A 13,251-nucleotide genomic window follows, 5' to 3' on the forward strand; every position below is an offset into this window, starting at 1 on the left:
TTTATCTGCGCAATTCTACATACTTACAGACTGTCCCCAAAATGAGCAGGATCCAAAAATCCTGTAAGTGTCTCTTCTTTTCCTTTTAAAATCTGAAAGGCATAAATAATATACACTTGTAGGGGACATACAGTTTTGAGTTATGAGTTTTCAATTATTTAATGACTGAAGCAAAGACCTTTTTGTCACAAGCAAAAAAAAAAACCTTTCACAGTTTAGGTCAAAGTATAAATAATGTAAATGATATTATTAATTTTGTGTTTTTAGAATATTCTATAACTTAAATTAACTTTGTAGCATGACCTCCTTATTTCTTGTTACTAATAAGAATATTGCTGGTGACTTTTCTGTGTCTATATAAACAAGGCTAGTTTGACTTATTAAAGGTATTTTGGTCTCTTGCCAGGTTTGGAAAGAAAACCCAAACTGGCACTGAAATGCTTAAAGAAAATCCATTAAAGCACACGACAATAACAAGCTAGCTTGTATTACTCATGTTTTAGCAGCTTCTAATTTATGGCAAACATACATTCTAAATACTCCCAATAAATATTTAAAACAACTTTGGACAATAATCAGAACAGTTGTTTTTGCACCACAAGTGTATACAGTTACATAATTACTATCTAACAAATCATTACTGGCTCAATATATAATGCACACGTCTTACAGCAGGATTTCTCACCTTGCGCTCGAACAGCTTCTTGATAAAGGGCTTCCAGAAGTGTTCCTTTACTCCTTTAGCCTCAAGTACAAGCCCATCGTGCAGTTCACAAAGCTGCTCTATAAAGCAGATCGGCCCTGCACCTGGCTTATAGTCCTTACTGCTAATACCTTCTGACAAACACACACAGACACACACTTTTTTTTTCAAAAAAAGAAATCAAGATCAAACTTTAATTTTGCAACAATCAAATTATCACGTTAATTGAGGCCCAGTACAAAACACTCACTCACTCACTTTTTTAACCATTAACCCAATCAAGGTCGGGGGGAAGGGGGGGGGGGGACCAGAGCACCCGGAGGACACAGGCACAGGGAGAACATGCAAACTCTGCACACCTATATTGCTGTGAGGCAGCAGTGCTATCCACTTAGCCACCGTGCCACCCCAGTACCAAACAATAAAATATAAATATTATTTATTGTGCATCACAAGTTTGTTTTTTTCCCCCAAGGGTTTATGAACAAATTTCAGATCGCGAACTTTAATTATTATAACAAATAAAATTTAACTTTGAGACAAGACAATCATTATAACAACTATAAAAGTCTTACTGGACAGGACACTATTAGGTTGCTGTTGTATTTGGATGACAAAATGAGAGAGTCATACTTGGTCCTTTACCTTTGAAGGAAGGGTTGAGCAGATCTTTGCGGCTGGAGCAGAGTAAAGCGTTGGAGTAAACCAGGTCAAGTGCACAGAGCAAAAGGTGATAGGAGTTTACCAGGTCATCACTGATCATGGGAAAGTTTCCTACAGACAGAAAAAAATGGATGTAAAGTGTATGGTATAGAAGCATACTTTAAAACTAGTTTTACCAACTGACCTTGGAAAACTTGGAATTTCGCCCATTGTATTACATTCAAACTTACGTAAACATTTTAATCTATGATTAAAAAACAATTTTAAGTGTATAAAGTACATGGCTGAATGAAAACTGTGCCAGCTTTGATAAATCAGACACACCTGTTAAAAAGATACATTTGCCACCCATGAAACATAAACAGCACTGATGATACCATGTTTCCAATAACGGTAGTATGATGATTACTTATACCAAGTTCACAACGTCCCTTTTAACCAGAGAGCAGAGCTAAACGTGCATTCCTGGACTCTATACCCATACAGACACGCTAGATTACAACTGGGAACCAGGCATTACCCAATTTAAACAATAAGCAGAACCAAGCTTTAAAACTACCATAGCGCACCTTGGACATTATGACAGACAGGAGCCTGATTCATTTGCACAACAGGAAAAGTCTGCAAAGTGTAGACTACATTGCAAGGTGGCATGGTGTAAATTTATTTCTTCCTGTTTAATGAACTTCTATGACTGAAGCACTGTGTACACCGGACAAGGCCCAGGCAATAATGGACATGGTCTTACCAATAAATAATGACAAATCTCCCTGTCAGGTATTTTGCTCTGGCAACACTCCACACAGTCAAGTCTGCTTACCGTCATTTATAGAGTATTATGAGATTATAATAACAGAGACATGCTAACCCACATTTTAACATAGAAACAAGAAAATGTTAATAACAAAAAACTATTTTAATATAATCTCTGTATATCGAGTGAAATAAAAGGTTAAACAAAGTACAACTTGACATTACATTGCAAAGTAAGAAGGACAACACTTATATCAGATTAGTTTTCTGGACTGTATAATCCTTATGTGCCTGTCTTATTAATATTCAATACTCTATGTGTACTTACAAAATCATCATCATAGTTCACAAAAAAACAAGCTGAACTGAGAAGTCTAGACCATTCCATACACATGAGAAAAGCAGAATGAAAGCAATTTATACTAGAGTGTAAAAAGAGGGAACTATAGTCTATCCCCACTGGTCTAGCAGATAGCATTGGCTACTCATATGCAGACAAGCCCTGACTTGTCATCTGCAGTGGTTGCTATGATAAGCAATGCATGATGCACATGCCCAAAAATGATTGTTTCAGCTAGTGTGCTTTCTTCCCCCTGCTGTTCTCACTGGGCACTCTTAAAAAGCCTGAGCCATACAGCTATCAAACCCTACTGTTCTGTAATGTCATATGGTTTGTCACATTTCATGCTGCCCTGTGCTTATGCATTAGCACATCCATGCATTCAAATGATTTTTCGAACTATTTTGATGACTGTAAGCCTGATACTGGACATTTTATCCTTTTAAAATTTCATGCACCACTTAACATCTTCACTGACATTTGCAAGTTCATTGGTTCAGGCAACCCTGTTTATAGTGCTTCTGTTTACAACAAGGATTACAGAATACATCTTTCATACTCTGACACTAACACAATACTCTCATAGTCTTTTTTTTTTTTACAGTGGTTAAGCAAACTGAGTTCGTAGAAAGGTTGTACAAAATCATTGCAATAGGTCAACAGAGAGTGCGGCTGCAGTCTCCTGGAGCTCCTAACTTAAACAAACAAGCCTACACAGGCCCCTAATAATGATTGGTAATCACATGACTAAGCATAAACACTTGCTCTGCAAATCCTGCACCATGGTGAATGTGTGTTAATTACTTACTAATCAAAAGACACTTATGCAAGAACGTAGGACTGACACGGGACTGACACGACCCCTTTTTTGAGCCAGGAGCAGATAAACGCAAAAGCCCGAATCATTCATTTATTTTCTTATCCGTTTATCCAGTTAGGGTCGCTGGGGGTTGCTGGAGCCTATCCCAGCTTTTCAATGGGCGCAAGTCACACGGTAACACCCTGGACGGGACGCCAGTCCATCGCAAGGCAGACACACATACACACACACATACACACACCCATTCACTTATAGGGCAATTCAGTGTCTCCAGTTAGCCTGACTGCATGTTTTTGGACTGTGGGAGGAAACCGGAGCTCCAGGAGGAAATCCACACGGACACGGGGAGAACATGCAAACTTCGCACAGAAAGGACCCGGAACGCCCCGCCTGGGGATCGAACCCAGGACCTTCCTGCTGTGAGGCGACAGTGCTACCCACCGAAGCCCAAATCACAACAGCTTAATTAGTATTAAAATATTTTTTAAATGACTCTTACAGTGTTTTAAAATGGACGTTTATCAGTTTAATCTTTTCTTAATTTAATGCTATGGCCGGGGGTTCAAAGGTCCACAGGTTTTATTCATTCATTTTTACTACATATTTGTAACATGGCTCATCTGCTGAATGAATTCGGCGGTAAGTTATATTTGGAGTGGTGTCCTTCCGAGTTGCCATTTTGGCCAGCAGAGGAGACACAGAGGCGAAGACTGATGTGTCAGTTACTCTTGACTGACAATCATTTATGCCTCATGAGCATTAATTCCCTCTAGGGCAAAATTGTTCTATGTATCAGGGTTTTTCAGCTCCCTTTTCTGGTGAACCTCCTTTTCTTTGAAACTGTGGTGCTGGGCTGCTTGGTCTGGTCTGATTTTTGGCTGGCATGCAATGCCAGCATGCCATACCTTTCTGGAAACTTACCCCAGTGTTGCAGCATTTTGGGTCCTACGATAGAACAGCCCAGGGAGAGCAGACTGCCCCAGAGGCTTTTCTGAAGTGGACCCCACAGGGTGCATCAGTTGGTGGGGTTGAGGTGACACTTTTGCATTGTTGGAACCAGCAGGTTCTGTAAGTTACCTATCTTTCCTTTTTTCTGAGAACTGAGTTGTCGCAGATGGCCAGAGCAGCATGCCACATTGTGCCAACAAATTCTCGGGTTCTGTGCTATCCCTGTTCTAACCATTTTCTTTAATGCAGGCTGTAAATGTGTTTCTATTACATTTACATTTACATTTTTGGGATTTAGCAGACGCTTTTATCCAAAGCGACTTACAGTACTTTGACAGTGTACTGTCTAAGCAATTGGAATTTAAGGGCCTTGCTCAAGGGCAGTGGCAACCTGGCAGTGGTGGGGCTTGAACAAGCGACCTTTTGATTACGAGTCCAGTACCTTAACCGCTAGGCTACAACTGCTTTGCTATTAAAATAGCCACCTCATTCATTTGTGCTTGTTACCCTTTTTTCTGTGGCTTCTTAGCCACAGTATTATTCTACCTTGTTTAAACATTTGCACTTGGGTTCTATTTCTATTCTTGCAGGTGTAGGGCTTCGACAATTCGCAATTCAGTACAGCTTTATCCTGTTCAGAATTATGGTGGGTACAGCACCACATGAAAACACTGAATGCAAGTCCATTTCAACAAACACTCACAAATTTACCTAAAATCTTCAAAATAGTGGAATACCTGGCTCCTTATTTTTTTTAAAAGCATACCAAATTAAAAAGTTTTTTTTTTTTTTTTTTTTTTTTTTTTTTGCCATGTCAGGTTCTTTACCTTTTGCATGCACAAACAGGACCCAGCAGAAGTGGAAGAGCTCAGCAACGGTGCAGGGGTGTCGCCTGAGGACACAGAAAACAAGTCAGCTCAGACCGAGTCTACCGATGGGCAAAAAGACAAAAAACGTACTGCATACAAGACAATGATCTAAAACATATGTCTACATTAACACTAAAATGATTTGCTGAACACAAAATCAAGCTTCTGCAAAAAAAAAAAAAAAAAAAAAAAAAAAAAAAAAAAAGAAAAGAGAAAGGAGTACACAAGAGAAGACATTGGAAGATCTGTAGAGATTCTGTAAAGAGGAATGCTCTCAAATTTCCTGCTCTGTATTCTCCAAGCATATAAGATGCTATAGGAGAAGATAAGTGCAGTGTTTTTGGCAAAGAGAGTTTTAACAAAGTATTAAATGCAGGAAAGCAAATAATCGTGGCACATGTGGTTTTGTTAAAATCATTAAAGGATTTTTTCCAGAATAAATTTACTTAGAAGTTTGATTTGTCTTTTTTTTTTTTTTTTTTACTTAAACTTATTCATGAAAAGGTGATTTTGTTGTTACCCTTTTTACTCAGCTTTACCAGGGGTGCCAATAATTGGGGGTGGGACTGTATATTTAAAAGTAATGGGATTAAGAAAGGTAATTAGCTACTACTGTATGAGCAACCTTTGACAATGTCAGTAACTGTTACATGTAAAGTAACTACACAATATATAATAATAATAATAATACATTTTATTTATATAGCGCTTTTCAAGATACTCAAAGACGCTTTACATAAGACAAATAATCAAAACAAATACGTACATACACCATACAAATCATAGTACAAAATCAAAATAGTACATCAACATCAAGAATAATTAAGATAAAAACAAAGAGAGCAGCATAAGACAGTTCATTAAAAATTAGCTAAATTATGAGAGAGAACAACAAATATAGAACAATTTCTTAAAATTAGACAGAAACAGGACAGATTTACATGCAATCAGGAAACTGAAAACTTTACAAGTTTTAGGATCTAGGACTTCACATTTCTGTCGTGATCTAAGTATAAAAACTATTAAAAAGAATAGCAAAAATAAAAGCATTTATTTTGTGTTGTTACAAGTTAAATGCCACTCTGAATAGATGAGTTTTGAGAAGTGACTTGAATTTGGACAGGTCAGGACAATCTCGTAGGTGTTTGGGGAGAGCATTCCATAAAGATGGAGCAGCTATGGAAAAGGCCCTGTCACCCCAGGTCCGGTGCTTGGTCCTAGAGGGTATGGACAGTAGGTTAGCCTCAGAAGAGCGAAGGCTACGGGAGGGAATGTGCTGATGGAGCAGGTCGGTGAGGTAGGATGGGGCCTGATTATGGAGAGCTTTGTGAGTGAATAGAAGAATTTTGAATTGAATGCGTTGAGCAACGGGAAGCCAATGAAGTTTTTGTAGAACAGGTGTAATATGATCACGGGAGCGAGTATGAGTAAGGAGGCGAGCAGCTGAATTCTGGATATACTGAAGTTTTTTTAGGATTTTGTTAGATGTACCATAAAGGATGCTATTGCAATAATCAATTCTGGATGTAATAAAAGCATGAATCAAGGTTTCGGCGGCAGAAAAGGAGAGTGATGGACGTAGACGTGCTATGTTTTTTAGATGAAAGAAAGCAGTTTTGGTGATGTGATTTACATGGCGGTCAAAAGAGAGGTTGCTATCAAAAATTACACCAAGATTTCGGATGTTAGAAGACGGAGACAAAGTGTCATTATCAATGGTAATTTGAAAATTTTTTGTGGTTTTTGCCAGGGTTGTAGGACCTACGATGATCATATCTGATTTTTCACAGTTTAATTTGAGGAAATTAGCTTTCATCCACAATTTCATTTCAGTGATGCAATTTGTCAGAGTGGAGTGAAGTTCAGTATTAATGGATTTGGAGGAGATGTAAAGCTGAATATCATCAGCATAGCAGTGGAAATGTAAACCATGCCGACGTATGATGTCACCAAGGGGGAGCATATAAAGAATAAACAAAAGGGGACCTAACACTGAGCCTTGGGGAACGCCTTGGGACAGTGGAGCAATGGCAGAACTACAATTGTTGATATTAACAAACTGTTGTCTGTTTATGAGATATGACCTTAACCACAAAAGGGCAGTACCAGTGATGTTGACAGAGGATTCAAGGCGGGACAGAAGAATGGAGTGATTAATGGTGTCAAAAGCTGCAGTAAGATCAAGGAGGACGAGAATATTAATTTGTCCAGAGTCTGAGGAAAGAAGAAGGTCATTTGTGACTTTGAGGAGGGCTGACTCAGTGCTGTGCTGGGGGCGGAAACCAGACTGAAATGATTCAAATAGATTATTGGAATTTAGGTGATCTTTGAGCTGTGAGGCAACAACACGTTCCAGTATTTTCGACAGAAATGGAAGATTGGAAATGGGCCGAAAGTTACTCATAATGTTAGAGTCAAGTCCAGGTTTTTTAAGTATGGGAGTAACAGCAGCCAATTTGAGTGATTGAGGGACTGAGCCAGAACTAAGAGAGGAATTGATTATCTCTGTGATAAGTGATGAGATAACTGGAAAACAACCCTTAACAAGTTTTGATGGAGCAGGATCCAAAACACAAGTGGAGCTTCGCATCCCTGTTAAGATCTCAGATAGGTCCAAAAGAGACACAGGTGAGAACTGAGACAGAGGCTGGGTAATAAATTGAGATGAGATAGGCGGAGAAACAGAGATATACAGGACTGAATACAGTACATATAGTAAACACTTATCTTAAGACTTACCTTTGTTTCCTGCCTCTGTGAGCTCTAGGGGGTTCCTCAGAGGGGGGTTTAAATATGTCTTTGAAAATAGGGACGTATTTCTTAAAAATGACAGATGTCACAGTAAAGTTCCTCTCCAGCTTTTCTGTACTCTGCCGGAATTCCTTTGGCAAGTTGGCCATATCCTGCCATTTCTTCATTTTGCTGAAAAACTCAATTAAGCTGTAAAAAAGGGAGTTCATACTTACTTGAATGTGTAGTATTACATTTACAACTTTATTCTTTTTAAAATCATTCTTATTGTTGTTTACTACATTGACTACTGTTCTTGGTTTTAAGAGGTGTCAAACAGATCAATATTTAACTGTACTGATGAAAAACAAATAACAGACAATTTAAATGTTCCTAGAGTCAGCAATCATGTCCTAAGATCCTAAATGAATCCCAAGAGAACAAACAGAAAAGAGCACAGATGGGCTATTGATTTTAATCCAGTTAACAACTGATGTTTAAAATGTGACGAACACTTACCAAAACATTTTTACCGTGTAAACGTCTATTAAATCATATTTGCATACTTCAGAAGTAGCCTTTATATAATATGGTATTAATACATTTTAATTATTATAGTATATTATTATTAATAATAAAAGTATAAGCATATGTGCATGTACATTTCTGCCTCTATTAATCCACTTTTTAGAATCTCTAATCTTAAAACTCAATGCATCACTACACTGTGACATACCACATGTAAATATATATTGGTTTGTGTGGTGGTAGGCACACCTCTGTTGTGTAGAGTGTAAAATCCGTGTGAGAGACACATAATTTCCTTCAGCTATGCCTTTACCCACAGTAGGCACTGACGTTCTGCAGGAAACATATAGGGCACATGCCAGCCAGTGTAGTTCACTGCCCTAATAAAGAGAAAGAGAAAGAAAAAGAAAACAAAAAAAAACCAGTAACAGATCAATGTAATAATAAATTACACAAGTTTCTAATATCCACAGGCATCAGAACCCTGACAAGTATATATACATCAAATTTCCAACTTGGTGCAGCATTTTATCACACTAGCCCACCACAACTGTAATATGGGTTTGAATCTCAGCGGTGCTATTGGACAGCCAGTTGTCTGCACAGACATGATTGGCTATGTCTGAGAAGGGAGAAGGGCCGAGGCAACCAGTATTTCCTGGTGGAACCAGACCTGCCATGACCCTCACCAGAATAAAACTGCCAACATATAAAGATGACCATATAGTTATATAAATAAGTATAAATAAGTTAATAAATATAAATAAGTTAATAAAATATACATATTATAATATGACATACTGTAGATAAAACTCCTTAAAATATATAATATAAAAAATATGTATATGTATAGAATGCATTTGAACATTATGTATAGAACATTATTAAGCATTATTATAGAACATTAGAACATTATATAGACAATTGAACATTATTAAAACATTTAAATGTTATGTAAAGACTATAAACTAATATATGCGATTAATATTTCAGCCTGCATTTACATTTTCGGCATTTAGCAGACACTTTTATCCAAAGCAACTTACAGTACTGTGACAGTACACAATCTGAGCAATTGAGGGTTAAGGGCCTTGCTCAAGGGCCAAACAGTGACAGCCTGGCAGTGGTGGGGCTTGAACCAGCAACCTTCTGGTTACTAGTCCAGTACCTTAACCACTAGGGTACAGCTGGCCTGTATTACTTATCTATAGTTTATTACTTATTTATTACTTTAAAACGTATCAACCTTACATACAATTGTGATATAATTATATCCAGTATATCTATCTGTCTATCTATATCTATACATATATGCATATACATACAGATGCATACATACCTGTCTACACACTGCTACACACGTTACATACGTTCATACATAGTGTGTGTGTGTGTATATACAGTATATATATATATATATATATATATACATACACATACACATATATATATATATATATATATATATATATATATACAGTCCCTGACAGAAGTTCTGTCGCTTATCCATGTTGTGGAAACAAAAGCTTATAACCTGACTTTAAATTCATTGGTTTTAGAAATAACTCATATGAAAGCTGAAACCCTCCCAAATGAGGTTTAATTTACGAAAATAAATTTGCTTCACTGCAGAAATATTGATCATTTAATGAACACAGAAAGGTCAGATTTTGGCAAGACAAAAGTTTTGTCGCCCACCGAAAGTAATGTGAAAATCAAACAAATAATTTACTTCAAATACAAAGATATGTTTCATAACATTGGTGAATGAAGTTGTGGTGCTATTATTAATATTTTGTGTGACTTCCATGAGCTTTAAGGACTGCATCCATGCGGTTCGACAATGATTCATACAATTTATTGATGAAGTCATCAGGAATAGCAAATAATGCAGTCTTACATGCCTCCCAGAGTTCATCAAGATTCTTTGGTTTTGTCTTCCAAGCTTCCTCTTTCATCCTACCCCAAACATGCTCAATGATGTTCATGTCTGGTGACTGGGCTGGCCAGTCCTGGAGCACCTTGATCTTCTTCGCCTTAAGGAACTTTGATGTAGAGATGGATGTATGAGATGGAGCACCATTCTGCTGCAAAATTTGACCCCTTTTATGATTGGGAATGTAAGAGGTAGCTAATACTTCTTGATATTTTAGGCTATTGATATTGCCTTCCACCTTGCAAATGTTTCACACACCCCCATACTGAATGTAACCCCAGACCATGATCTTTCCACCACCAAACTTAACAGTTTTCTGGTGAATCTTGGATCCATACGGGCTCCAGTAGGTCTCCTGCAGTATTTGCGGCGGCTGTGGTGTAATTCAACTGAAGATTCATCTGAGAAATCCACCTTCTGCCACTTTTCCAGCGTCCATCCGTTTAGCAGGCTGTGGGCCTTGGCAAATGCCACACGGTTTTTAAATTGCCTTTTGTTTAGTGCTGGCTTCTGGGCACTGATTTGACCATGGAGGCCATTTCGAGACAGAATCCTACAAACTGTTCTAGTTGACACAGGGACTTGAGGTGACCAGGCCTGGTGGAGCTCTGCTGCAGTGGAAGAGGGGCTGGCTTTGGATTTTCTAACCAACAAACGTTCCTCCTTAGCAGTTGTCTTGCGGGGTCTGCCTGACCTGGGCTTGTCAAAAACATCTCCAGTCTCTTCAAATCTTTTTTTAATTCTTTGTACTTGACGCTGAGACACATTAAAGGTGCCAGCCACCTCTGCAGTGGATCTGGTCTTCAGCCTCTTGATAATCAAGGCTTTGGTCGCAGGGTGGATTTTTGGCATGTTGTCAGAGGTGAAGTTGCAGTTCAAGTGAAGGTCTGGGGTTCTGGGGTTCTTTTTATACACACCCACTAATTAACCGATCAATTAGTGAGCACAGGTGAGGCTGTAAACTAGGATTGGGTGCATTATATGACAAGGCGACAAAACTTTTGTCTTGCCAAAATCTGACCTTTCTGTGTTCATTAAATGATCAATATTTCTGCAGTGAAGCAAATTTATTTTCGTAAATTAAACCTCATTTGGGGGGGTTTCAGCTTTCATATGAGTCATTTCTAAAACCAATGGATGAATTTAAAGTCAGGTTATAAGCTTTTGTTTCCACAACAGGGATAAGCGACAGAACTTCTGTCAGGGACTGTATATATATACATATATATATACATATATATATATATATATATATATATATACATACACATACATATATATATATATATATATATATATATATATATATATATATACATATATATATATATATATATATATATATATATATATACATATATACATATTACATATTACATACATTTATATAAACACACGCACACTGTACTGTGTGTTAAGGCTGGCAGTGTGTAGACAGAACAATACTCGGCTGAATATACCGGAGAGAGAAGCGCACAGGGCCCGGGGAGAGCAGCAGTATATAAGCTTACTCTCTTACCTCAAGAGTATAGTTTTTGCTGATATTCTCATAGCTCTTCCATGCCCCGTTACTCGCCTCCTCGTCCATGTTCAGAGCTCGACACAGGTCTTCAAACGCCGATCTTATTTTCGGCACAGCTTCTTCCTCCTCGCTCATGATTCAAACCGCACAGTATCCGCTATTCTTATAGTTTCTTACTATCTAATGCATGCGATCATCTGTAAAATATAATATTCTGTGGTAAAACCCGGCATTTGAATAGCTAAGTGCAGAATTACAGGCTAAACGAGTTATTTCAGTGCTGTACCGCAGACTGAAGCGACACTATTATACATTGTAGCCATTTAAATACCCTGTGAGTGACAGCTACGACTTTGCGTAGCAGATGTACGTCAGGTGCGCACAGCGAGTTCTTAAAGGCAGCGCATTTGCTCATTCTAGCGTAAGTTTATATAGGAATAGATATTCTGTACGTAGGCGCTTAACATGCGGAACTGATGTACCCGCCCACATTGCACAACCCCTAAATGTTGTTGTTGCCTTGACAGTCGGTTTTGCTCTGACAATGTAAACCTACCTTCCTGTTCACTTCACTGTACTACGCTGTATTACGGTCTATACCACAAACTAAATACTATTGTACATTTAAGGGATTTTAGAGATTGTTGACATAGGGATTTAAAAAAAGTAAAAAACGGTGTTCTAATTAAAATGAAAAATACAGATTTGTGCAATTTAAAAATGTAATATATGTATTTGTATTTAATTTCTAGCTTTTAAAACCTGGTAAAATTAATGTTAAACAGGAGAATTATTCATACGTATCAAAAATGTCATAACCACACATTACATATTAAATATTACATATTTAATATTAAGTTGCCAATGATAACTCAGTGGTTAAGGTACTGGACTAGTAAACAGAAGGTTGCCGGTTCAAGCCCCGCTACCACCAAGTTGCCACTGTTGGGTCCCTGAGCAAGGCCCTTAACCCTCAATTGCTCATCGTGTAAGTCGCTTTGGATAAAAGTGTCTGCTAAATGCTGAAAATGTAAATGTAAGTTGGGTCATTTTGTAAAATGCAGTAAAAAGAAGAATTTGTGATTAATTCTCTCAAATATTTATATCTGTCAAAAGTACAAAGAAAGGACTCCTAGTGATTTAATTTTTAAATCTCTAAGACATTATTACGTGTTTGTGTTCATCATTTATACATGTATTCCATTATAATATTATTCCAGTATGTATGTACCTCTAAGTATTTGCAAGGCTACATCTAAACAGGCTGTACTACGGAGCCCCTTAGGGGTCACTAAGGAAAAAAAATATGTGAAGACGAAATCCGTACCCTCAGTTTAGTAAACCGTACGCACGGATTAGTAAACCGTACCCTCAGTTTAGTAAACCGTACGCACGGATTAGTAAACCGTACCCTCAGTTTAGTAAACCGTACGCACGGA

The 13,251-nt window shown here is 37.7% G+C and overlaps 1 protein-coding gene across 6 annotated transcripts in view; it reads right to left on the reverse strand.

Annotated features, from left to right (window-relative positions):
* Positions 1-12,075, reverse strand: part of LOC134309922 (retinoblastoma-like protein 2) — a 35,476-nt gene extending 23,401 nt beyond the window's left edge. For all 6 annotated transcript variants that reach the window (XR_010011240.1, XR_010011242.1, XR_010011243.1 and 3 more), the window contains exons 1-7: positions 11,810-12,075; positions 8,604-8,734; positions 7,836-8,036; positions 5,055-5,119; positions 1,349-1,477; positions 686-837; positions 28-92 (exon numbers count right to left, since the gene is read on the reverse strand). Coding sequence is in view for 3 of the 6 variants with exons in the window: in XM_062991388.1 (XP_062847458.1) it covers positions 28-92; positions 686-837; positions 1,349-1,477; positions 5,055-5,119; positions 7,836-8,036; positions 8,604-8,734; positions 11,810-11,947 (881 nt within the window). In the remaining 3 variants the exon portion in view is untranslated. The remainder of the gene's footprint in view (positions 1-27; positions 93-685; positions 838-1,348; positions 1,478-5,054; positions 5,120-7,835; positions 8,037-8,603; positions 8,735-11,809) is intronic.
* Between the last annotated feature and the right edge of the window lie 1,176 nt (positions 12,076-13,251).

This window comes from Trichomycterus rosablanca, chromosome 1, assembly GCF_030014385.1.
Source record: "Trichomycterus rosablanca isolate fTriRos1 chromosome 1, fTriRos1.hap1, whole genome shotgun sequence".
NCBI lineage: Eukaryota > Metazoa > Chordata > Actinopteri > Siluriformes > Trichomycteridae > Trichomycterus > Trichomycterus rosablanca.